Genomic DNA, 25,121 nt, shown 5'->3' with positions numbered 1-25,121 from the left:
GCAGCCTACTCCCGTTTGGAATATTTCTCTAAACACAATACGGCAATATTATGATTTTCAAAACAAGTCTTCTTTCCAATAATTTCAACTTCTAAGAGCTTTAAACATAAGTCCACAACAGAAATTTCCTTCAATATTTGAATATTAGTACCAGTAATTGTTAGTAATATAAACATACTTCCACTTGCAGAAGAATTTTAACCACATTCCAAGGACCACAAAAACTGCCCTCTAATTCCCAAGCAAAATGGGGCTGTCAGCACATTAGCAATTCACAACTCACTTTTCCCCCTTTAAATTTTAGATCCCACGAGGTGGTCAATTCTTGCTGTGGGTAGCTGGATGCTGATCAGTATGACGTTATCAGCATGCACTGGGATGGTGGGGTCTCCTAAACCACAGAAACCCGATGGAGACAGCCTATAGGAGTTTAAGTTGCCTATGTTTTTAAATTTAAAATGATATTAAACAACTCTGAAAGATACCAAATTATTTTTTATATCCATAAAAACATAAAATATTAGGGCACAGTGGCTCAAGCCTATAATCCCAGAGTTTTGGGAGGCTGAGGTGGGAGCACTGCTTCAGGCTAGGACTTCAAGAGCAGCCTGGGCAACAAGGTAGGACCTCATCTTTACAACAAATTATTAAAAAAAATAAAATTAGGTGTGGTGGTATGTGTCTATAGTCCCAGCTACTTGGGAGGCTGAGGTGCGAGGATAGCTCAAGCTCAAGAGTTCAAGGTTACAGTGAGCCATGAGCATGCCACTGCACTCCAGCCTAGGTGACAGAGTGAGACCCTGTCTTAAAAAAATATATATATATATATAAAATATTAAAAGACAAACTTTGCAAAAACGCTGAGGATTCAACTTCCGGAGCAGTCACATCTGGGTTCTTTTTGGTGTTCTTCATTAGCAGATACTGAGATATGTTCTATGTATAATGTCGATGTTTTACTAAAGAGCTTTCTTAGTAAAATTCTATTGAGAAAAGTACTCGTTTTTGTTTAAAGAAGAGCTGTTATATAAGAGGGCAAATATTAAGTCAGAATTTGTGGAAATCTGATTAGGGCCTAAATTAACTAAACCCTCCTCTGAGTTATTATACATACCTCATAGATGTTACAGATTCATTGCTAAATTTGATTTTAAAGCATATAATAATGTATAATATAACTTCTTGGTTCCAAAGAAGAAATAATTATTTTAAGTGTATACAGATAAAAATTCAAATTCCTTATTAAAAAATGTGAAATCTGAAAACAGCTTTATCCTTTATGGAAGGTTTAGAAAGCACCTAAAAACAAAGCACCTAAAACAATATGGTATCAGTAACAGGAGCTTCTTCCTGATTGAAAGGAAAGAAAGGGTAAATACAATCTGGTGTTCTACAAAACACTGTTTTCGTTTTGTTTCTAACAGAAAACCAAAAAGGAAACACACAAGGAAGGGCAAAGAGATTACTTCGGTAGAGACCTATTAAATCCTATTGATGTGCTCAAACCCAATGTTGTATCGCAAACATACTCCATGAACACAAGTTAAAAAATCAATGATCTATTTCAAACTCCCAGGATGACAAAGAGCTTGAAGAGAAACTTTCATGCAGATATGGTATAGGAGATAAATAATTAGAAGGTCCAAAGAGGAAATAATTTTAAGTTTATGGTAGAAATCTGACTGAAAACCAAAAAGAAGTGATCTGATAAATCAATGTATAAACTAGACAAATTCTTAAATGCATAGAGGAAATGAGTGTTTGCTTAATACTTTAGATTATAGACTATGCGAAAAACTAAAAGAGTAGCAAATAAAGACAACTCTCCCTTTATGGGAAACAGCATTTACCTAGTGATGTAAGTAAATAGATAAAGTGTATAATTGTAAGAAAAAAATACCCTCCAAGTTATCAAAGATTCCTCTGTTGGTATGATACTGTTGTCTATTGTATGGCCATGGATATATGAAACGGCAAAGAGACAAATACTAAAATTTTTCGCTTTATGTGTTCAGGGAAAGGTATTCTATTATTCAAACTTGTATTTTGGTCTGTGATTATTAGTCCAGAGCCAGAAATAGGGTTAGATACTTTCAATCCTTTTATCTCTGTCCCCCTACATGTGTTTCAGGCATCTAAGGATACTACTTTGTCCTATTGCTAGTCAAAAGACTCTGCTAAGTTCAATTACAAAATGTATTTTCTAGACACTGAAACACAGGCCTGGTTTTAAACTATTATTTTTATTTAGAAGCAAGATGTGTGTATCTATTGCTCAGTATGCCTGGGTCACATACTACATTTTAGCAGACATAATCCACATATCATATAATTCATCAATTTAAATGTACAATTCAACAGTTTGTAGAAGGTTTACAGTTATGTGCAATAATTATCAGTCGATTTTACAACATTTTCATTGCCACATACACAAAAATCCTGTACTCTTCAGCTATGGCCTCCCTACCAGCCCCAGCACTAAGCAATCACTAATCTACTTTCTGTCTCTATAGATTTGCAGCCTGCTTTTGATATATTATTAATTTTCTTGGTACATAAGAGCCAAAAAAAATGATAACTGTTAACCATCCATCAGAGTTTAGTAAAATCCTAAGATCACAGCCACATCTACACTTTGACTAAGGAATTTATATGTACTTTACAATCTTAAACAGCTACCCTGAAAACAGCCTTTATTAGCATTCAAAAAATTTAGTCAAGAGACTTGTCTTCTCCAATAAAATGTTAACATCTATACTATTGATGCTTTCATACAGTTAATATTCCTAGGCCTATGACTGTTTTTATTTCCTCATCTAGCAAAAGAGAGCAGAAAAGATCAGCTACTGCTATTGCTGAATATATGAAACATAAAAAAAAAAATCAGATAATGGGTAAACAGGACTGTTTCCATAAAATATACTAGACAACTAAAACCATCAGTTTTAGATGTAATGTTAAAGAACTCACATACAGTTTTTTAGCAATACCCATGAATCCCTTCATTACTATCTTTTTAAAATTTACAAATATTCCTATGCGAACTTCCAGTTACTAATACACAAGAATCTCTGGTTTCTTTACTCACATTCAAGGTAATTAAGATGTAAGGATCAATATCATACATTAAGGGACCTTCAGGTCATTAGCAGAAACAGTCATTCCATTAGTTTAATACTGAGTTGTTCACAAACTTCTAAGTCAGTAACATGAAGATCCATTCCTGACAAGCACTCAAACTAGACTTGAATTTTTAAAAAATGACGAGTAGAATTAGCATAAAATATTAAAGAACCTCATCATTAAAATTATGTAACAAGACACTTACTTGTTTTCAAATGCAACTGTTATTGAATCTTCATGAACATCCTTTACAAATGCCTGTGTAAGAAAAAATGTTAAATTAACTTGTGAGCTTAAATATAGTTTTTGTTTTTAGTCAAATTTTACAGAGATACCAAATGTTTTATGTGTTTATGAACAAAACAGAACTTCAAATGAAGGTCAGTTTTTGAAGATCATTCATTCATTAAGCACATCTATATTGCCACCTTGTATGTGCTACACCCTAAAGACACAGAGAGCTAAAACAGTAAACAAGAAAAAAACTGCTGCATAACCTTCAACATCTCAAAAAATAGGCAAGTATACTGAAAATTACAATGTGGTGGTGAGTGCAAAGCTGGACGTACATTTTAGGATAGAATTACCGAAAACTAAGAAAATTGTTCCAGAACCATTTATCAGCCACATGTTGTAAACTACCTTTTTCTCCTTAAAATCTTAGAAGAATACCAATAGTCAATGATTAAATATAACCTCAAGTCTATATATATATATATATATATATATATATACATACACACACACACACACAAATATACTAAACTTTCTTTAACAATCATATGCTGCAAACAACACTAAAAAGTCCAGTTACTAGAGTTGAATTAAGTTTTCAATCTCACAAGCACTTGTAGAAAAAATATATAAAGTCCAGAGGTTTAGATCTTTTAAATCTGATGACACAATTGTTAATAATCTATACAAAGACAGAACAAAATGGCCAATTATCAAGAATTCTTTAATCAGCATACTGTCCGTAATTTTACAAAATTAACCTTTTAATAGGTACAGAAAAGGAGGGTTTTTGTTTTGGACAATTAGAAGAATAGGACAAAGCATAAAGAAACCCGAAGGCTTTTTAATTTAATTCATTTTAAAAGGGCTTGGGGAGATTTAAGCTTCTTATTCAAATTTATTCTGTATGTGTTTCTCCCCTTCAGTGGTTTCTCCCTGCCTGCAGGACCATAGCCAAACTCCTTCTCTGGCCATAAAAGGCTCTACAGGAGTTGTCCTCCCCAGTCCCACCACTTCTCCAACTTTATCTTTCACATCCTTAGAGTTTGTGACCCAACAATGCTAAACTACTTGTGCCATACTCTGTAGTTTCTGGGCCTCTCTCCATTCCTTCTTTCCTAGTCCTTCCCCTCTTTTTACATAGCTATCTCTTATTGTTCTTCCAGATTTCAGTTCAGATGTCATCTTCAATGGGAGAACTGAGAAGTCTAGGTTAAATTCCTGTCGTCTGCATTCTCACAGCATCCTATGCTTATCCCTACAATAAACTTACCCCACTCTATTATTATAGCCCATTTTCTCACTAACAGTAAGTTTCCTGAGGGTGGTGTCAGGTTTTACTTCATTTATGGTCATACAGCAGAGTGCCTAGTATGAACTCAGTGAGTAGTTATCAAATAGATCATTGCCTAAGAGGTTCCTATCCCAGCCTTAGGGAAAAGGTATGTGTGTGGGTGATGGCGGTAGGTTAATAAGACAAAGGAAAACATACTGAAGAAGGTGAGGTTCCTACTGACCCCTTAAAGGATAAGGAAGTATTAGCTAAACAAAAGAGAGAGGAGGACGGAGAGGCATTCCACTAAGCCTAAGGGGCAGCAGGCATAAAGCTTTAGACAGTGAGAAACAGCTGGGTTGCGGCAGAAATAATAAATCCTTTGTCAACAAAGAAGCCAAGACAATTCAATGGCGAAAGAATAGTGTTTTCAAAAAATGAAGCTGGGACAAGTGGCTATCCACATGCAAAAAGAATACGTTTCAACCTTTACCTCACACTACATACAAAAAAAAAAAAAAAAATCAATTAATATACATCAAAGACCTAAATATAAGAGCTAAAATTATAAAACTCTTGGGAGAAAACACAGTAGTAAATCCTCATGACACTGAATGTCTGATACCCATAATGGATAGTGAGACGGTAACTAGTTCGGATTAGGACCATTCTCTAACTTCTGTGTCCTCAGGAAATGGCATAGTTTCTGGTATATAGAAGATGCCCGATACATGTTTTTAAAAACAAATGGTTCAATGCAGATATCTTGTTAAACAAACATGTCTGTCTTCAAAGGCCTGAAATAAAAAGATTCTTTTAAAAAATGAAACTTCCCAAAATAACAAATTAAAGCATATGGAGTGAAGCATTAATTAGCTGCTCTTAAGAAAAACTATGGAAGCTGAGACAAGGCCCTGGAAAACACTGATAGGGAAGCAACTTAAGCAACTTAACAGAGATACCAAGCTTCTTCAATAATGCTTAAATAAATAAAAGTAAAACTACGCTAAAAGAAAGCTTCCTTGTAATATCAAGGTGGACTATAATGGTATCCATATGTTGTGCTATACCCAACGTGGCTAATTATTTTTAAGTTAAGCATGGGTATATATCCTTATAGTTACTGGTTCAAAAGGGGGAGAAATCAACATTTTCTTATCATTTTGATCTTGGTTATTTTTACTCAGCTATATTTAAATGACCAATATTTTCTACAGCGCATTTTGAGAACTCTAGCTTAATACTGCCAATGATATTTTAGAATTATTAGATTTCATAAGGGTTCATGCCCCAGTGCTTCAAGGGATTGTTTGCTGCACTATTACTTCAACAGAGAGGCCTAATTTTGAGTTAGGTTGCAGGAACTGGTCACTCTTAGGCTCTTATTTCTATAAGTCATAAAAATTATGGAGAATGGGAAAGAGGACTCTCCTGACCCCCATTTCTCCCTTGTCTTTACAGGATGGCTAATAACAAATTAACATTTTGCTTTTTGGGGGTGCTATTAGATTACTAACTAAAATTAAGACACCTATTAGGAAGTAACTGATCCCTTATTTACAAAGAAGGGCCAATGCTTCTGTGTTCATCCTTGTCTAAAGCTTTATAATGATTATACATCTTGGCAGTAATTAACATTAGTTCCTTACTGTATACTACATGCTAAAAATGTTAAGTCCTTTAACCAGCTATTAGAACCTTGTTACAGCTAGGTAAAGAAATGTTCTAAGTAAATCAAGTATCTATCCAAGACTACTGCCCTTGTCTAAAACTATGCTATCTGCCACAGTAGCCACAGGTCATGTGTGACTACTTACATTAAAATTAAATAAAATTAAAATCAGTCTCCAATTCACTCTTGCCACATGTCAAGTGCTCAATAGCCACATATGGCTTAAGGGCTACTGCAGTAGACAGAACCGATTTAGAACATTTACAAATGTTGGAGACTGTTTCCAGACTCATCATAAAAGCACTATAATATCAGCCTTATTACTACATTGCTATATTTTGCTTTTTTCTCTTTGCCTAAAAGTTATTGCCCAGTTGAATCATACTTATTCACCACATTTGCTTATTTCCTAAAATCAAATATTCTCTCAAAGGAGGAAGATCTGCAAGTGCTGTGGCCATTCAGAAAGAAAGAAAGAAAGAAAGAAAGAAAGAAAGAAAGAAAGAAAGAAAGAAAGAAAGAAAGAAAGAAAGAAAGCAAGCAAGCAAGCAAGCAAGCAAGCAAGCTTTTGCAGGCTCTGAATGCATTTCCAGATGTAGTGTCAGAAATGGTTTGAATAATCATCGGAGCCCAAGAGGGCCACTGCCTTTGAGTTAATAAGACTTATCTGTAAATGGATGCTTGCATGACTTTTTCAAAATCAGTCATTTTAAGTGAATACAGAAGGTATATAATACCTTTGGCTGCTGCTTTAATAAGTGGAATAAAAGAAACTCATAGGTTGCCTTTGGTCTACACTTGCGTGAAAGACAAATACCTCCTGTTAATTCTAAGGTCTTTCACTAAATCTTCATTCCAACAAGGTTCCATCTTCCTGTTTCTCATCATAGTTTTTCCAATAGCCCCCTTTTGGCTCTATCTTTCCCCTTATCTACCACTTACCCACCCACAGATACACTCATACCTTTCTTCTTTGGCCATCTCCAGAGCACTATCATTCCACCTATCACCACCTTGGAAAACTGCATTTTCCTGTGATCTCTACCTATCAGGCAAAGCTGATGTCTGCAGAGAAGGCAGGTTGAGGAGGTTCCTGAGAGGTTTCCAAAGGCAGCAAATTGAATGAATTTGAAAGAACACACAGTGGAGTTAAAGTGTATTGCGTGAGGGCTAGGGCTCTTGTTGGAGTCAGTGTAGTTAGTGGTTAACGGTTTTGCTGCGAATCAGACCTACGTTTGAAATCTTGCTCTAACACGTAATAGCTGTGAGACTCTCACCAAGAAGTGATCTCTGGACCTCGGATTCCTCATCTGCAAATAAGGAACTTGACCAGTCTCCCTAAGACTGTTGTGGGTAATGAGATTACACACATGGGGGGCACCAAATAAATGAGAGATAAAGTAGCGAGTGTCATATTTTATAAGAGATGCAGAATCATAAATGCTTTTGCATTTGGAAAATTTACATTCCAACAAAAGCACACTTAAAAAAAAACTTTAAAAATTGGGATAGAAAAAGAAAAGAACGTTTCCACAAAGATACTTAATACTAAAAGGTTATTTAGAGTTTGGGAAGAAAAAAAAATGTGATGAAAATCTTGGGGTTTGAGAAAGATGATAAAGTACAGTTTAAAAGAGATACAGGTTCTTCATCAGGGTGAATAAACAGGAAATAAATCATTAAGGGGTCCCCAATTTACTGGCAACTGGGCCAAAGAGGTAATTACAAAAATCATATTTACGAAAGTATGTAAAGCCTAGTGCTATCCATTCAAACATTCTATTACCAGGACTGATAAAGTAAAAACAGAAAGTCCATCCCTATTTGGGTAAATTCTCCCTAGCAACACCTTACATTCCTTCCCTTAGTAAAGTATCTTACAAACAGGAACCACTGCTCACAGGAGAGGATATTGTGTATTAAAGTTTCAATGTACACCCGACCAGCAATGAACACAACTACAACATCATCAGTAAGCTTCTATCATTTACTGAAGATAGAACATGTAGTGCTATGGTAATTCTCGTTAGGAAAAACTTACAGCATTGTAAAATACTCCTCCTAAAGAAAACCTGCCGGAGGCAGGGCCCTGTGGCTCATGCCTGGAATCCCAGCACTTTGGGAGGTTGAGGCAGGCGGATAACTTGAGATCAGCCTGGCCAAGATGGCGAAACCCCATCTCTACTAAAAATACAAAAAATACAAAAAATAGCCGGGCATGGTGGCACATGCCTGTAATCTCAGCTACCTGGAGGGCTGAAGCATGAGACTGGCTTGAACCCCAGAGGTGGAGGTTGCAGTGAACTGAGATCCCACCACTGCACTCCAGCCTGGCCAACAGTGAGACCCTGTCAAAAGAAACAAAGAAACAAACTAAAGAAACAAAGAAACAAACTAAAGAAACAAAGAAACAAACTAAAGAAACAAAGAAACAAACTAAAGAAACAAAGAAACAAACTAAAGAAACAAAGGAAAGGAAAGGAAAGGAAAGGAAAGGAAAGGAAAGGAAAGGAAAGGAAAGGAAAGGAAAGGAAAGGAAAGGAAAGGAAAGGAAAGGAAAGGAAAGGAAAGGAAAGGAAAGGAAAAGAAAGGAAAGGAAAGGAAAGGAAAGGAAAGGAACGGAAAGGAACGGAAAGGAACGGAATGGAACAGAGGAAAGGAAGGAAAGGAAGGAAGAGGAAAGAAAAGGAAAGAAAAGAAAAGGAAGGAAAGGAAAGGGAAGGAACGGAACGGAACGGAACGGAAAGGAAAGGAAAGGAAATGAAAGGAAAGGAACACCAAGAAAGAAAACGTGCAGGAGACAGGATAGGGACATAAGAAATGTGATAAAAGTATGATTCAAACCCAAGGCTTCATATATAAAGCAAGTTATCATTTTGTCCCCATCCCCCCGCCCCGTTGTATGGGGACACTAACAACATAAAAGAATAAACAGAGACAATAAACCTCATCAACAGTCCTTCCAACCATACCACATGTCCAGGACTTCATATAGGCATCTGCTACAAATTATGAGAAAAACACATTCTGCTTCATTCTGACCAAAAGACAACAGAGACATGTGCAAAGAAAACATTATTAAATTAGTTATTAATTTTTCTTGTGTGTATGTATTCTAACTTTTGAATACTTCAGTTTTATGAGTTCCCAATATAACAAAGGCAAATTTCCTAGCAGGGTCAAAGATTTCTAACCTTATCCTTCCTTAACAGGCATCCATATGAAGAAGTACAGTGTCAAGGTTCAAGAGCTAATAACAAGAGACGTTGGCACATAAACTGAATTATTTCATGATGGCTTTGTATTAACAGTAAAAAATCATAATATAACATTGTAACTATAGTTATAGGATGCTAAGGCAGTGTTATAGCACAAAATACAATCAAAGACCACAATGAAATTGAGAACTGAGCAGGAAATCAAACCAATTTCTTCAAGCTAAATTTCAACATTTCAGGAATTCAGAATCCTGACCCTTAATGGTCCTGAAACTTGGTAGTTAAGTCACTTACCTAACCTCTCTGTGCATCATTTAAAGAATGAGAATAACAACAATACATCAAATAAAGTATCAGAGGTAAAGCACCTAGAACAGTGCCTGGCACCTAGAAAGTACTCATCCCCTGTTAACTATTATTATAATCACGATCCCAATCTTCTCAGGAAGCACATTCCTAGAGTGGGCAGAAATCAGAAACTCCAGTAATATACCACTGAACGTTGCATCTAATTAATAATTTGGAGGTTATCAGAATATTTAATATGGAGTTAGAAAAAGCACAGTTCAAAAGGGGAAAAATGACGCAGCCACGAAGATCCTAAAAACTAAAAAGGGCAATTAGACTCTAGGAAGGAAAAAAAAATGTGGTTGACCCCAATAATTCACTTCCTCGAAGTACAGAATAACACCTTTATGCAAAGTTATCTCAAAAAACTTCAGAGAAACCATGAGTGCAAGTTTATTTACACTTTACGCAAGTTGATTTATAAACTTATAAATTTATAAACCTTATGCAAGTTTATTTGTAGCAAAACTGATTTTACTACATTTCAGCTATGCATCTGAAATGACGTTAGACCACTAATATCTTCATTAAAAATATCCTTTTGATTGTACACTTCACCATATTTAGCTGCTAGCTGCCATAATACTATTAACCAAATGAAAGTCTGTCCTCAAACACTGAACTTAAAAAATACAGTATAATCTAACAATAAAATTACAATCAAGCATAATTATACCATATGACAATAAGGAATCAGAAATCAGAGGTTGTATTTTCAGAAAACAAAAAAGGTTTGTATCTTATGTCTCCAACATGTGATTTATCCATCTTCAGTAATTTTAATACTAGTACACAAAACCTACAAATCTTAGGATTAGGGCATTCACACTGGAATGATACGCATTCTACATTTAAAATGGAGTTAATTCATTACCATTCTCAACACATCAAAACTTCTAGTCCAAAGAAAACAAATTATGTGGGGCAGATGCACCTAGAATAAAGACTTTATTTCATCATTATTCACTTAGAAAATACTTTGTAAAGATTTTATGAGGTGTAAGTCAAAGTGTCTTCATATCTTAACACCTGCAGGGCACTGTAAAGTGGTACACGTGACCAATTATTTCTAAGTCAAACAAATACCTAGGCATAAAAGTAGTGGCTCTGGTGATTGCTAAATCTAACTTTTAAGTTTTTAAGAATAAACACCAGAAGACAGAGAGATGTCCTTGGAAATATGGTGGTTATGTCAGGCAAATCAAAGTCTGAATTCAATTACACTCAAGTTGTTTGTTCAGTTTTTAAAGCTTTTCTATCAATTTGATGAACAAGGTTCCTATTTCTTTTTATATAAATGTAACACTTCTTCACAGCAGTTCATTTTTAATTGGTTTATATTTCACATCTTTCCTGTCCATCCCACTGGACAAGCAACTCAGCTTACTTTTGCTTTACTTTTTAAACTCACAGCAATATTATAAGTCATCTAAAAATTGCAAGCTTTTTTGTTACAGAAACTATTTTTCCATCAGTACAGACCATTTGAGATTTTCTTAGAAATCAAACTTAATTAAATAAACGTAACAGCAATTTATCTGACACACACTTGATCAAGTATTACATTTCTCCTCAGGGAACTAAGGGGCAACCAACCTATTCTTCATTCACCTTTAAGGTAAACAACTTCGTTACAAAACGAAACAAAAAAGGAGGAAATTAATAGCAAAATAGGAGGTATTTCTTATATTCCAGTCAGTTTCCAAGCAAAATCACTGGAGCAAATCATAAGTTGCTGGAAGAGAACAGTAAGTACTTCAAGGCCATAATGTGCTACTTGCCCTCTGTGGTAAGCAAACTTTAGTGGCATCCAATCTAAGTTTATATCAAAGATCAATCAGAATCTTGCTTAACCATTACCCCTTACTCACACATATATATGTATATGTATTACAGTTATTAGTGCCAGAAATCTAGTGACCAAAACCACTAATCTAGGACTCTGAACGATTCTACGCAAACTCACCAGAAGAAATTATCGATCAATAAAATCAATGAAATTAAAACTTTGCAGAGTCAACTGAAACAATTTCATATTTATGAGAGTGTTAAGAACATAAACGTGGGGTTACCTTTTGCCTCCGTTTACAGCAAAAGGTTTTAACTCTGTGCTCAAAGTATAGAACGGTTTACACTCTACTCATTTACGAAATATACTGATCTCCAAACGTCTTCATAAAATTGGTAAAGACAGAATAAAGTCAATTGTTTATTTTCCTATAGCCAAACGTGTCCTGTTTGAAACATTCAAGTCATACTATAATACATTTAAGAATTGTGCTGGACACTGGTAATAGCTATTTTCCAGGCTTCCTTCCACATGCACCTTCTATTGCCAAAATACTGTAGTAAGGTGGGATATTATTTAAAGAGGTTATAGACATTCAAAAGGAAATGAGAATTTATAGATTAATAGATCTACAGCAACTACGTACCAACAAACGCACAACTGCTACATCAAATTTGTAAATCTTCTTTTTAAAACTGAAAGGTGTTAGTTGATCTGCAATGGTGTAATTTTATAAAGTACAGTAAACCCATGAATGCCTACATAAAGCCTCAACAATTCAGTCCACTGCAACACCACAAATTCACAGGAAATGTGGTCAAGTTCTTAGGGGCACAAAAATATTTTCGCTCAGTTTTTAAAAAATTGCCCTATTTATAATATACTCTCAGTTAATTTCCTGAAGTTTCATGGCATATATTTAGGTCTTTGGAAACTTACACACACACAATTTTTAAGTAGCAGAGTTGCTAATGGTTTTAGACGCTGAAGCATGTGCATTCCTGAATTTATCCCGTTTAACAAAAAGGGGGGCGCGAATATTCACGATGATCAACTTCTTCAATGCATTGCTGGGCCATGTTCTGAAACTTTTGGTTCTAAAATCTCCTCCGAAATCCACAAAGAGAAGCCACTAAAAATCAGTTGCCATTGTGATTTGGTGCCGACTACCGCTTCTTACTACTCTTTCTTCACAGCCCTCGCCCAGAACAGTGGAGCTCTCCGAAGTCCCAATGCTAGACCGGAAAAGAGAAGCCAAAGGAGACCTGAAACCCTCTTGGCGCTGCAGGAGGCGGTCTGGCTGAAGCGTCCCCCGCTCCTCCACAACTACCCACACGTCAGGCCCGGATCCCGCTGGGAGAAGATATTTAGGAAAGGAGGAATAAGCCGTCGCCGTCACTTAGCGCCGATTTCGGCCCTTCCCGCCCGGCTCTAGTACCTGCCTCCGGCCCTCGCCCATCCCCAGCTCACCCCGGCGGGGCTCGGCGCCGAAAGGGAACCCTCTCCTCGCTGGTCTCTCATTCCGATAGGCGCTAGGGCCTCTCGGACTCGGAGCGGGGCTGGAGGGTCTTCCAACAGGCCCCAAGTCCAGTCCTTCCCTCCCAAACAACATCCCGCCGAGCGTGCCCTGGCACCGCGCTTGGGAAGAGGGCCCCAGGCCTGCCTCCCGCCGACACCAAGAAGAAAAGGGAGGGAAGGAAGGGCGAAGATGGGGCCTGCCCTGGAGTCAAGTACCTTGTAGAAAGCGCCATTGGAGCCCCGCACTTCCACCACCAGCTCCTCCATCTTCTCTTCAGCCCTGCTCGCGCCGGGAGCCCGCCCCCGAGAGGTGGGCTGCGGGCGCTCGAGGCCCAGCCGCCGCCGCCGCCGCCGCCGCGCTGCCGCACGCCCCCTGGCAGCGGCGCCTCCGTCACCGCCGCCGCCTGCGCTCGCCGTCGGCCCGCCGCCGGCTCAGAGGCGGCCCTTCACCGGAAGTGAAACCGAAACGGAGCTGAGCGCCTGACTGAGGCCGAACCCTCGGCCTGCTGCGCGTGTAAACACTGAAACCACGTCACGTGATCAACGCTGTTCCCTCCCCCCGCGGGCTCAGCCCCTCGGCCCCGCCCTCTCTCTTCAAGTGGCCTGGGAGCGCGCGCATGCGCGCTTCTGGGAACCGGCCGGGGATTCGGGTCGAACGTCAGACGCGCGGGCCGGGCGTGCGCGGGCTCGGCGGAGGGCGGGAAGGCTGAAGGGCGGTGACAGGTCGCACCGCCTCGCGAGGGCCGGAACGCCCATTTCTGCAGAGGTGCACTCAGTGGCGTGGGAAGTCAAATGCATCCGGTTATCCCAGTTCGGCCTCGCTAGGATTCCCGGGGGATGTCTGGTTTGGTTTGGTTTGTTTCAAAGTAGCGGAGAGCCTGACTGAGCGGGAGGTGGAGTGGAAGGCGAGAATAGGGGTGAGGGATTAGACAGAAGAAGACTTTGAACTAGGAACGGTGGCAACTAGGGTGACCCAGGCTTTTGTGACCCGTAGAGGCAGAGGGTGAGGAGTCACGCCCTCTCTCACCAGATTTTGGGTGGCCCTGTGGAGACACCCTGTGCCCTTTAAGGGACATGGATTGAGTCAGGACCTCAAAATGTTAGCCTTTCCTCAGACCCAGCTTTGACCCACGTACTCACCTTTCCTCAACTAATTCTCATACTTTCACTTGACCATATATTTTTTAAAATTTGGGTTAAGCACTTGAGGTTCATTTCTGCCCCTACTCTATGTGCACCCTGTACCAGAGGGTGGGGTGAACACGTGTGTAGCAGTCATGCGTCCTGTCTACAGGGACCGATGCACCTACTTGCAACCCTTTACCTTCTACTGTGAAACAAACCTCAACTTTTTCTTATTCCTGTTTTGCACGGTGCTTATAGCTGCCTTAATCCATGTTCCCTTTGGGATGCTGGTATCCAACTGAGAAGTTTATGTACCTGTCATGTGCCAGGCACTGTGCTAAGTGGTAGCGAGAAGTCGGTGAGCAAAACAGAAAAGAAAAAGAAGAAAAGACTGCCAGCATTGAACTTAGAACCTAGCAAAGTAGATGGACATAAATCAAATTATCAGAGAAGTAAATGAGGAGTTGCAGCTGTGATAAGGGATATGAAGAATAGGTGCTTCCATGATGGCGGAACATGACCCAGTCTGGGGTGGAGAAGGGGAAATGATTCCAGCTGGAATATGGCAGGTGAGAGTTAATTGGTAGCACTGGGTTGGCCGAGGCAGGATGACCTACCTCAGGCAGTTGCCCCAGAATGAGAGGATTGTTGCTGCTGGTGGAACTCCAGCTTTAAAGCAGTGGATCTAGGGCCACATTCCTCAAGGCCATAGTAAACAGGAAAGACCTTTTGGACTAGAGTCTTTGAAGTAGTCACATGAGGCCAAGACCCCAAGAGGGCTGAAAGAGAATCTCATCAGGCTGAATGGGAGCAGAGCATTAGCTGTAACTCCAATGTATTATAGTAAAAGGGTACACATTGACTACAATGATTATACCCCTCCAAGTGTAAGATGTTGTTCAATTTACCCAGGGCTTAAAAATATGTCAACTCTTCACAACCATTTTTACTATAAGCCACACTCAACCTGTGTTGTTCCCTGAACCTGTGATGCACTTTCATCCGTTCATGTCTCTACATATCCTTCCTGGGCCCCGTAGAGGCCCTACCCCTTATGGTTTTCAGCTGGATTCCCATTAGCTAGTTATTTTCTCTCAGGTACAGAGAGTTAACTTTGCTCTTCAATTTTCAGCACATTGTCATATCAGTCCCTACAAGGTCCTTATTTATATTATTTTATATTTTTTATATTATTTTTTCCTCATCTTCCTCAATCCCCACTCATTCTTCTAGACACAAACTGCAATGTGTTTGATAGAGATTCTTGATAATTTAAGACAGACAATGTTTTGTTTATGCTTCTTGCGTTTACAGAGATGGTATTGGACTGTAAATCTCTCTTTATAACTGTTTTACTCAACACTCTGTTTTTGAGCTATACCCACATTGCTGTGTGTACACCTAGTTTGCTACTGAGTAGGCCAGAAATTGTATTCATACATATCCCTACTGATCAGGCATCTAGGTTACTGTCAACTCCCTGAGGTCATACTGTGGTGACAACCCTTGTGAATGTCTTTACAAACCTTTGCCAGAACTTATTTTGTGCTCTTGTAGAACTTTGTGCATACCTAAACTGCTTGGCATATAGCAGGGACCCAACAAATGTTGAATACCTCTACTATGATGGTTAGTGTATCAGAATAATCTATTTATATTTCTGTTTTCCTTATTGAATTATTAGTACCTTCCAGACAGGGCAAATGTCTTTTCTATCTTTGTGTCCCTGGCACATTAAAAGTGGTTGATTTCAAGGTATGTTCAATGAATGCATAAATACTTATCCTCACTGCCAGTACATACTGCCACTTAGTCTTGCCCACATAACTCTCAGTCTCAGCCTCACTCTGATCTCTAGCTTTTGATATTTCCCCTTTCAAGATAGCTTACCTGAATTCAGACACTGAGCTCAGGCCTGATCATGAGGCTGCTCTTCCAAAATCCTCTCTCTCTCTCTCTCTCTCTCTCATTCTCTCTCACACACATTCTCTCTCTCTCTCTCTTTCTCTCTCATTCTCTCTCACACACATTCTCTCTCTCTCTCTCCTTTCTCTCATTACAGGCAGCTCCTGCCCTCTAATTCATTGCTCAAGCCTAAAACTGAGACGTTTTGACCTTCTTTCACACATCAAATCCATCAGCAAATCATTGTAGAATCCAGAATCTGTGTCTCATCATTTTCTCAGCTAAAACCATAGTCCAAGCTTCCATCTCTTACCTGCGTTGTGGCAACAACTTCTTTGCTGGTATCCCTGCAGTCACTGTTCACTGTTGTCCTCTCTCTGACAGTTCTCAGCACAGAAGACAGAATGACCCTGTTCAGGTGTCAATCAAGTCACTCTGCCACTCAGAATCCCCCAGTGACTCCCTACATCTCTCAGGGTAAAAGCCAGAGTCGTTATTTATTCTGGCTTCAGTGCCCTATATACTCTGACTTCTGTTATCTCCTCTATCTCACTTTCTGCTTTCCCCCTTCACTTCATTCCAGTGAATGAAATCTATCTAGTTCACCTAGATTTTCTCCTATGCTATCTTTCAGAAGTTTTACAGTTTTGTGTTTTGCATTTGGGTTCTATGATCCATTTTCAGTAATTTTTTTGAAAGATATAAGGTCTGTATCTAGATTATTTTTTGCATATGAATGTCCAGGTATTCCAGCACCATTTATTGAAAAGGCCATTGTTTCTCATTCCAGTCAATGTTTTCTTTGTTGTTTCTTGCAAATACTAGACAGGTTCTGTCTGTCTCCTCTCACTAGAGTGTAAGCTCAGTGAGAACAAAGATTTCCATTTGTTTTATTCACTGCTTGTCCCCAGCGCCTACCACAGTGTCTGGAATATAGTGAATGTTTACTAAATATTACATTAATGAATGAATATGTGTTGAGGACCCAGCCAAGGTTGAGTCAGCTCTCATGCCTATATTTATCTGATATTGGAATGATGCTTCAGTGTTTCTAGCCCAGCCTTGGCCCCTGGTTTCCATTAAATTGCTGCCTGTTGTCTTTGCATTGATTTATTCTGTGCTATTTCCTGCTCCTTCGCAATTTGAGCCCTCTGAGTCTTTTTCATGCCTCAATCCCAGCTGAAATGCCTTCTGCCCTTTCCGACTCTCAAATTTTATGTACCCTTCAGGACCCAGCTAAAGTCACACTTCTTTCTTGACACTTTCTCTGACAATTTCCTTTAACTGTGACCTCTCATTCAAATGAGATATTAGAAAAAAAAAAAAACAATAATTGGCTTTATTTTTTAGAATAGTTTTAGATTGATGGAAAAATTAAGCGATAGTGGAGAGAGTTTCTGTGTACTCCCTAATCTCCCCTCCTCCCCTACAGTTCCTCCTATTATTAACATCTTGCATTCGTATTGTACATTTATTATAGCTGATGCATTATTACTAACTAGTCTATAGTTTACATTAAGACTCACTCTTTGTGTTGCACAGCTCTGTGGGTTTTGAAAAAAGCACAGCATATCCACCATTAGTGTGTCAGCAGAACAGTTACACTGCACTAAAAAATTCCTCGTGTTCCACCTATTCATCTGGTACACCTGCAACCAACCACTGGCAATCGCTGATGTTTTTACTTTCTGTAGAGTTTTGCCTTTTCCATAATGTAACAGAGTTGGAATCATATAGTATGTAGTCTTTTCATACTGCTTTTTTTTTTTTTACTTAGCAATATACATTTAACATTCTTCTTTGTCTTTCATGGCTTGATAGTTTGTTTTCTTTTATTGTGCACAATATTCTACTGTATGGATATACCATGGTTTGTTTATCCATTTATTTATTGAAAGACATCTTGGTTGCTTTCAGTCTTTTAAAATTATGAATAAGCTTACTGTAAACTTTCTTGTACAGGTTTTTGTATGGACATGAGTTTTCAACTCATTTAGGTAAATACCAAGGAGCATGATTGCTGGATTATATGGTGAGACTATGTTTGGCTTTATCAAAAATTACCAGATGGTCTTCCAAAGTGGCTATAACAGTTTGCATTTTCACCAGCAATGAATAAGGCTTCCTGTTACTCCACATCCTTGCCAACATTTGGGGTTGACAGTATTTTGAATTTTGTCTATTTTAATAGGTACATAGTAGAATCTTATTGTTTTAGTTTGCAATTTCCTAATGATGTATGAACATTGGGCATCTTATGCTTAATTGCCATCTATCTATCTTCTTTGATAAGGTGTCTGCTCAGATCTATTACCCATTGGGTTTTTTTTAATGATGATTTTTAAGTGTTCTTTATATATTTTAGATATCAGCCCTTTATCAGATTATGTATTTGGCAGATACTTTCTCCCAGACTGTGGCTTGTCTGTTCATTCATTTAACAATGTCTTTCATAGAGCAGAAGTTTCTAATTAAAATATTTCAACTGTTCAATTTTTTTCATGGATCATGCTTTTAGCATTGTACCCAAAATGTCATCACCATACACAAGTTCACCTAGATTTTCTCCTATGTTATCTTTCAGAAGTGTTACAGTTTTGTGTTTTGCATTTAGGTCTATGATCCATTTTGAGTAAATTTTTGTGAAAGATATAAGGTCTGTGTCTAGATTATTTTTTGCATATGAATGTCCAGTTATTCCAGCACTGTTTGTTGAAAAGACCATTGTTTTTCCATTGAATTACTTGCTCCTTTGTCAATGATCAGTTGACTGTATTTTTGTGGGTCTAATTCTGGCATCTTTATTTTGTTCCATTTATCTACAGTTGGCCCTCTGTATCCAGGGGTTCTGCATCAACAGATTCAACCAACGAGAGACCAAAAATATTCTTTAAAAATCCCCTAAAAAAGGCCAGGAGCAGTGGCTCATGCCTGTAATTTTGGCACTTTGGGAGACAGAGGCAGGGGGATTATGAGGTCAGGAGTTCGAGACTAGCCTGGCCAACATAGTGAAGCCCCATCTCTACTAAAAATACAAAAAATTAGCTGGGCATGGTGGTGAGCACCTGTAATCCATGGTGCTCGGGAAGGTGAGGCAGGAGAATCGCTTGAACCCGGGAGGCGGAGGTTGCACTGAGCCAAGACCGCGCCACTGCACTCCAGCTCTGACGACAGCACAAGACTCAGTCTCAAAAAGAAAATCCCCTAGAAATAACAATATAACAATAAAAATAATACAAATAAAAAATCAATAAAGTGGAACAACTGTTACATAGCATTTACACTGTATTAGGTATTATATATAATCTAGAGATGATTTAAAGTATACAGGAGGAGGATATGCATAGGTTATATGCAAATACTACATCATATTATATAAGAAACTTGAGAATCCATGGATTTTGGTATCCTCAGACATCCTGCAACCAGTTTCCCCCGGATACTAAGGAACAACTTTATTTCTCTTTTCTTTCATCAATACCCTACTGTCTTGATTACTGTAACTTTATAATAAGCCTTGAAGTAAGATAGTGTCTGTCTTCCAACTTTGTTCTTCCTCAATATTACACTGCCTGTTCTGGATCGTCTGTCTTTCCATATAGACTTTACAGTCAGTTTGTCAATATTCACTAAATAACTTGCTAGGATTTTGATTCAGATAGCATTGAATCTGTAGATCAAGTTGGGAAGAAGTGACAGCTTAACAACATTAATCTTGCTATTTATGAACATGGGATATTTCTCAATTTATTTAGATTTTTCATTTCTTTCATAAGGTGTTGAACTAGATCTTGTACATATTTTGTTAGATTTATACCTAATATTTTGTTTTTCAGTGCTGATTTGAATGGCATGTTTTTAATTTCAAATTCCAATTGTTCATTGCTGATATATAAATTTCCCTCTCATCACTGCTTTTGCTGCATCCCATAAATTTTAATAAGTTTATTTTTTCTTTTAGTTCAAAATATTTTTAATATCTCTTGAGACGTCTTCTTTGATCCGTATATTATTTAGAAGTGTGTTGTTTAATCTCCAAATATTTGAGGGCATTGCCCAGCTATATTTCTAGATTTCTAAAAATACCTAGTTTGATTTTATTGTAATCTGTGAAAATATCTTGTTTGATTTCTTTTTTTTAAAATTTTTAAGGTGAATTTTATGAAACAGAATGTGGTCTATCTTGATTAATGTTCCATGTGAACATGAGAGAAATGTGTATTCTGTCTCTGTTGGATCAAATAGTCTATAAATATCAGGCCAGGTGCAGTGACTGATGCCTGTAATCCCAGTACTTTCCCAAGCTAAGGTGGGAGGATCACTTGAGGCAAGAGGTTCGAGGCCAGTCTGGCCAACATAGTGAAATGCCGAGTCTACTAAAAACACAAAAAATTAGCTGGGTGTGGTGGTGTGTTCCTGTAATCCCAGCTACTCAGGAGGCTGAGGCATGATGAGAATCGCTTGAAACTGGGAGGCAGAGGTTTGCAGTGAGCAGAGATTGCCCACTGCACTCCAAGCCTGAGTGACAGAGCGAGACACACACACACACACACACACACACACACACACACACACACACTAAAGTCTATAGGTGTTGATTAGATCAAGTTGATTGATAAGGATGTTCAGTTCAACTATATCCTTACTGATTTTTTTGGCTATATCTGTAAATTACTGACAGAGTGGTGTTGAAGTCTCCAAATATGACAGTGCTTTTGTCTGTTTCTCTTTGCAGTTCTGTCTGTTCTTGCCTCATATATTTTGACACTGTTGCTAGATGGATACACAATAAGGATTTTTATGTTTTCTTGGATAATTAACACCTTTATCGGTATGTAATGCCCCTCTTTATACCTGATAATGTCCTTGCCCTGAAGTCCGCTTTGTCTGAAATTAATATAGCTACTTCAGCTTTCTTTTGATTAGTGTCATCATGGTATATCTTTTTCTATCCCTTTACTTTTAGTCTAGCTATATCTTTACGTTTAAATTGGGCTTCCTGAAGACAGTACATAATTGGGTCTTTTAAAATAATTCATTCTGGCAGTATTCATTTTTTAATTTATGTATTTAGACCATTCACATTTAAATTGATTATTATAATAATATAGTTAGATTCATATATACCATATTTTAACTGTTTTCCATTTATTTCACTTGTTCTTGGTTTCTTTTTGAACTTTTCCTGTTTTTCTGCGTTCTCTGGTTTTAATTGAGCATTTTATATTATTCTCCAAGAAAAGAGATCTTAGATATTGATTATAGTTTTTAAAATGTAGTAGTTTCCCTAGAATTTGCAGTATATATTTACATCTGATTAAGTCCACTTTCAAATAACACTATAGTGCTTCATGGGTAATACAGGTACCTTATTACAGAGTACTCCCAATTCCTCCCTTATGTCCCTTATAATTTTGCTATTATTCCCTTCACTTATCCATATACTATAATCACCCAAAACATCATTAGTTTGAAAAAAATAGTTATATTTATTAGATCAATGAAGGTTAAGGAACATTAAAGAGTTTATTTTATGCTCATTTATTCCTTCTTGAAAGCTCTTCTTTTCTTTATGTAGATTTCAGTTTTTGACCTATGTCATTTCCTTTCTGTCCAAAAAATTTCTTTTAACATTTATTTCAAGGCAGGTCTACTGGTGACAGATTCAGCCTTTGTCTGAGAAAGCATTTCTTCTTCGCTTTTGAAGGATAATTTCACTGTATCCAGAATTCTAGTTTTTTCCTTTCAACACTTTAAATATTTCACACTACCTTCTTCTTTCTTGCATCGTTGCCAATGAGATTTCTGATGTAATTCTTATCCTTGTTCCTCCTTAGGTAAATTTCTCTTCTGTAGCTTCTTTCATGTTTCTGGTTGTCTTTAGTTTTCTGTGATTTGAACATAATATGACTAGGTGTGGACTTTTTTTTTTTTTTTAATTTATCATGCTTGGTGTCTTTTAAGCTTCCTGGATGTGTGGTTTGGTGTCTGTCACTGATTTTTGAAAATTATCAGCCTTTATTATTTCATATATTTCTTCTGCTTCTTTCTCTCCTACTTCTGGTATTCTCATATAAGCATATTATACCTTTAGTAATTGTTCTATAGTTCTTGGATATTTTGTTTCTTTTTTTATTTCTAGGTTTTGCATTTCAGTTTGGGAAGTGTTAAAAGAAAAACTTCATCCAAATTAAATTTAAAGGAATTTAATTGAGCAACGAATGATTGGTGAATCGGGCAGCTCCCAGAATCACAGCAAATTCACAGAGACTCCAGTGCAGCCATGTGATAAAAGATTTATAGACAAAAAGGGGAAATGACATACAGAAATCAGAAGTCAAGTACAGAAACAACTGGATTGGTTACAGCTTGGTGTTAACTTTATTTAAACAGGGTTCAAACAGTTGGCTACATTTGATTGGTCAAAACTCAGTCATTAGCACAGGTATAAACTGTGGTCGGTTTATACCTCCACTTGTTTTAGTTCAAGATGTACAGAAAAACCTTTAGGCTGAACTTAAATATGTAAGGAGGCAGCTTTAGGATAAACTTGATTAACAGAAGTTTCTATTAACATATCTTCAATCTCATTGATTCTTTCCCCTGATTCTTCCCGAAGCTCTTTCCAGTCTACTGGTGAGCCCATCAAAGGTATTTGTGTTTCTGTTTCTGTTGTTTTTTTTTTTTTAATTTCTATCATTTTTAAAATTCTTTCTTGGAGATTTTCTCTCTCTCTCTCTGCTTACATTACCCATTTGTTCTTACATGTTGTCTACTTTTTCCATTAGTGCTCTAAACATATTAATTATAATTATTTTAAATTTACTTTCTGATAATTCTAAAATCACTGTTATATTTAAGTCTGGTTCCTATGCTTGCTTTATCTTTACAGACTGTGTTTTTTCTTGCCTTTCTGCATTCCTTGCAATTTTTTGTTGAAAGTCAGGTATAATGTATTGGGTAATAGGAACTGAGGTAATTAGGTTTTAGTTTGAGTTTTATGTTAATCAGTTAAGAGTTGGGGTGTTCAATGTTTGTTGTAGCTGTAGGTGCCAGATGCTTTAGTTCAGTATCTTTGGTTTTGTCTCCTTTGCAGTCTTTGCGTTTCCCTATCAACTTCTTACATGGTCTGGGTTTCTCAGCTCTCTCATTGTAATCTATTGCTGTTATACTAGAGCACTGTTGATGCAGTGGCATGGTGTTAGGGAAGGGAAATGTTCTATAATTGATGACTAAATTTCAGATTTTTATTTGAGTTCCTGGGCTGCAATCTTCAGAATTATTTGTTAGCTTTTTTTCTCCCTTTAGGTGAGATAAGAAGGCTAGAAAGGACTGGCGCCGGCTAATAGTCCCTTCCTAGGTCAGGAATGGCTCTGGAAAGGTAGTTTCCCTTGTAGGACAGGCATTTGTTATAAAGAATATTCTGAATATATGTCAATGGTTGCTTCCTGCTCCTCCTTCAGGAAACAAGAAGCAGAAATTCTCTGATCTACACTGTCAGAAAGTGGTGGGGTTCCTGAAGGCAAAACCCATGAAAGTGTAGCCTTTGCCACCCATTTGTCCCCCAGGAATTTTCAACTTTCAAACTAGCCCACACCCAGTCTCAAGCAATTCACCAAAACCACCGTTTAAGTTTTCCTACCTAATTGGCTCCAGTGGCTGCTACTTCAGGAAATCTAAGTTCTGCTCTGATTCTCTGTATTCACCTATTGCTCCAGATTTGGTGCTGGCAGGTTGCCCTGGGACCTCAAATCTCTTGGTCTAAGATAAATCATTGCTTTTCTGTTTGTTCAATGTTTTGTTGTTGTTGAAAGGAGTGCCATTTCCAAGCTCTGTACATGTCAGAGCTCAATATTAGACATTTGTGTTGGAATTTCTTTCTTGGCTTGGAGTCAAGTGTCAGGACTGATATTCAGAGCCCAAACATCACCAAGAAGCCTGTACAAGTAGAAGTATTGACTCTCAAGGTCATTTTAGTGTTGATTTCATTATGAGATAATCACATTATTTTCTCTTTATCCATTGAGAACAAATAGCATGCAATCTGTCACAGTCACTGGTTTGGCTAACTTGACTTCCATGTGCAGCCTTATTTTCTCTTGCCTGCCTCTAACCTAGAGACTGGAAAACCTAAATATGCAAGTTTCCAGCCAACCCTGAAGCCACAGCGGCCACATGACTATTTTTCTTTTTTGCAAATGTGATCTAAACATAAGTTTACAGGGAAGTTTCTAGAAAAGCTCTTGCTTTTTTGAGAAAAGGGGACAAATTTGGCTGATGTTGTATCTTCTTTTGTAATGCCTGCCTTGGTTATGGATGTGACACTTAAAGTTAGGGAAACCTTGAGGCTGTGGTTAAGAGAATCGCAAGCCATCCTTCCACCTCACCCTCTTGAGTAGCTGGGACTACAGATATTCGTCACCACACCCAACTAATTTTGTATTTTTCTGTAGAGCCGAGGTTTCACCATGTTGCCCAAGCTAGTCTCGAACTCCTGAGCTCAAACGATCTGCCCACCTTGGCCTCCCAAAGTGCTGGGATTACAGGCATGAGCCATTGTGTCCAGCCACCACCAGACTTATGTGAGAAAAATAAACCTCTGTTTGATTAGGTATTGCTAAAGTGGCTTTTCAATAACCTGCAGTCATATGCATTTCTGATAGAGCACCAAACCTATATGGAATCTGAGGTACAAAGCAAACCACCAGACTAATAGATAACAACTATGAAGAGCAGGAGTCAACTTGGCTACAGTGAGTCATGTTGAGGCCCACCCATTCAAAGAACTAAAGCAAAGATCAGTTTCAACATTGTTGAAATTCCAAGTACTAGAGTTTTGCTGGTTGCCATTTGTTATGCACATATGTCACATGAAATGTGGAGGGGATGTTGTCTCTGTAAACTCCAAGTGCCAGT

General features: G+C 37.9%; 1 protein-coding gene and 1 long non-coding RNA gene across 15 annotated transcripts in view; one reads left to right on the top strand and one right to left on the bottom strand.

The window, feature by feature from the left end:
* FMR1 (FMRP translational regulator 1) overlaps nt 1-13,609 on the bottom strand; it is a 39,271-nt gene extending 25,662 nt beyond the window's left edge. For 3 of the 14 annotated variants that reach the window (XR_004058359.1, XM_030933983.1, XM_030933987.1), the window contains exons 1-2: nt 13,392-13,607; nt 3,329-3,381 (exon numbers count right to left, since the gene is read on the bottom strand). Coding sequence is in view for 13 of the 14 variants with exons in the window: in XM_030933983.1 (XP_030789843.1) it covers nt 3,329-3,381; nt 13,392-13,442 (104 nt within the window). In the remaining variant the exon portion in view is untranslated. Of the gene's footprint in view, nt 1-3,328; nt 3,382-13,391 lie in introns of all 14 variants that reach the window. The other 11 variants (XM_030933982.1, XM_030933988.1, XM_030933990.1 and 8 more) reach the window with 7 other exon arrangements.
* A 156-nt stretch (nt 13,610-13,765) lies between these two features.
* LOC104672223 lies at nt 13,766-16,099 on the top strand. Its single transcript, XR_749370.1, has 3 exons — nt 13,766-13,941; nt 14,172-14,274; nt 14,559-16,099. It is a non-coding gene; the product is annotated as an uncharacterized LOC104672223 (long non-coding RNA).
* Nucleotides 16,100-25,121: the final 9,022 nt, after the last annotated feature.

Source organism: Rhinopithecus roxellana, chromosome 7, assembly GCF_007565055.1.
Source record: "Rhinopithecus roxellana isolate Shanxi Qingling chromosome 7, ASM756505v1, whole genome shotgun sequence".
In the NCBI taxonomy this organism is placed as follows: Eukaryota; Metazoa; Chordata; class Mammalia; order Primates; family Cercopithecidae; genus Rhinopithecus; species Rhinopithecus roxellana.
The sequence above is the reverse complement of the archived record's forward strand: the minus strand, read 5'-3'. Positions and strand labels throughout refer to the sequence as shown.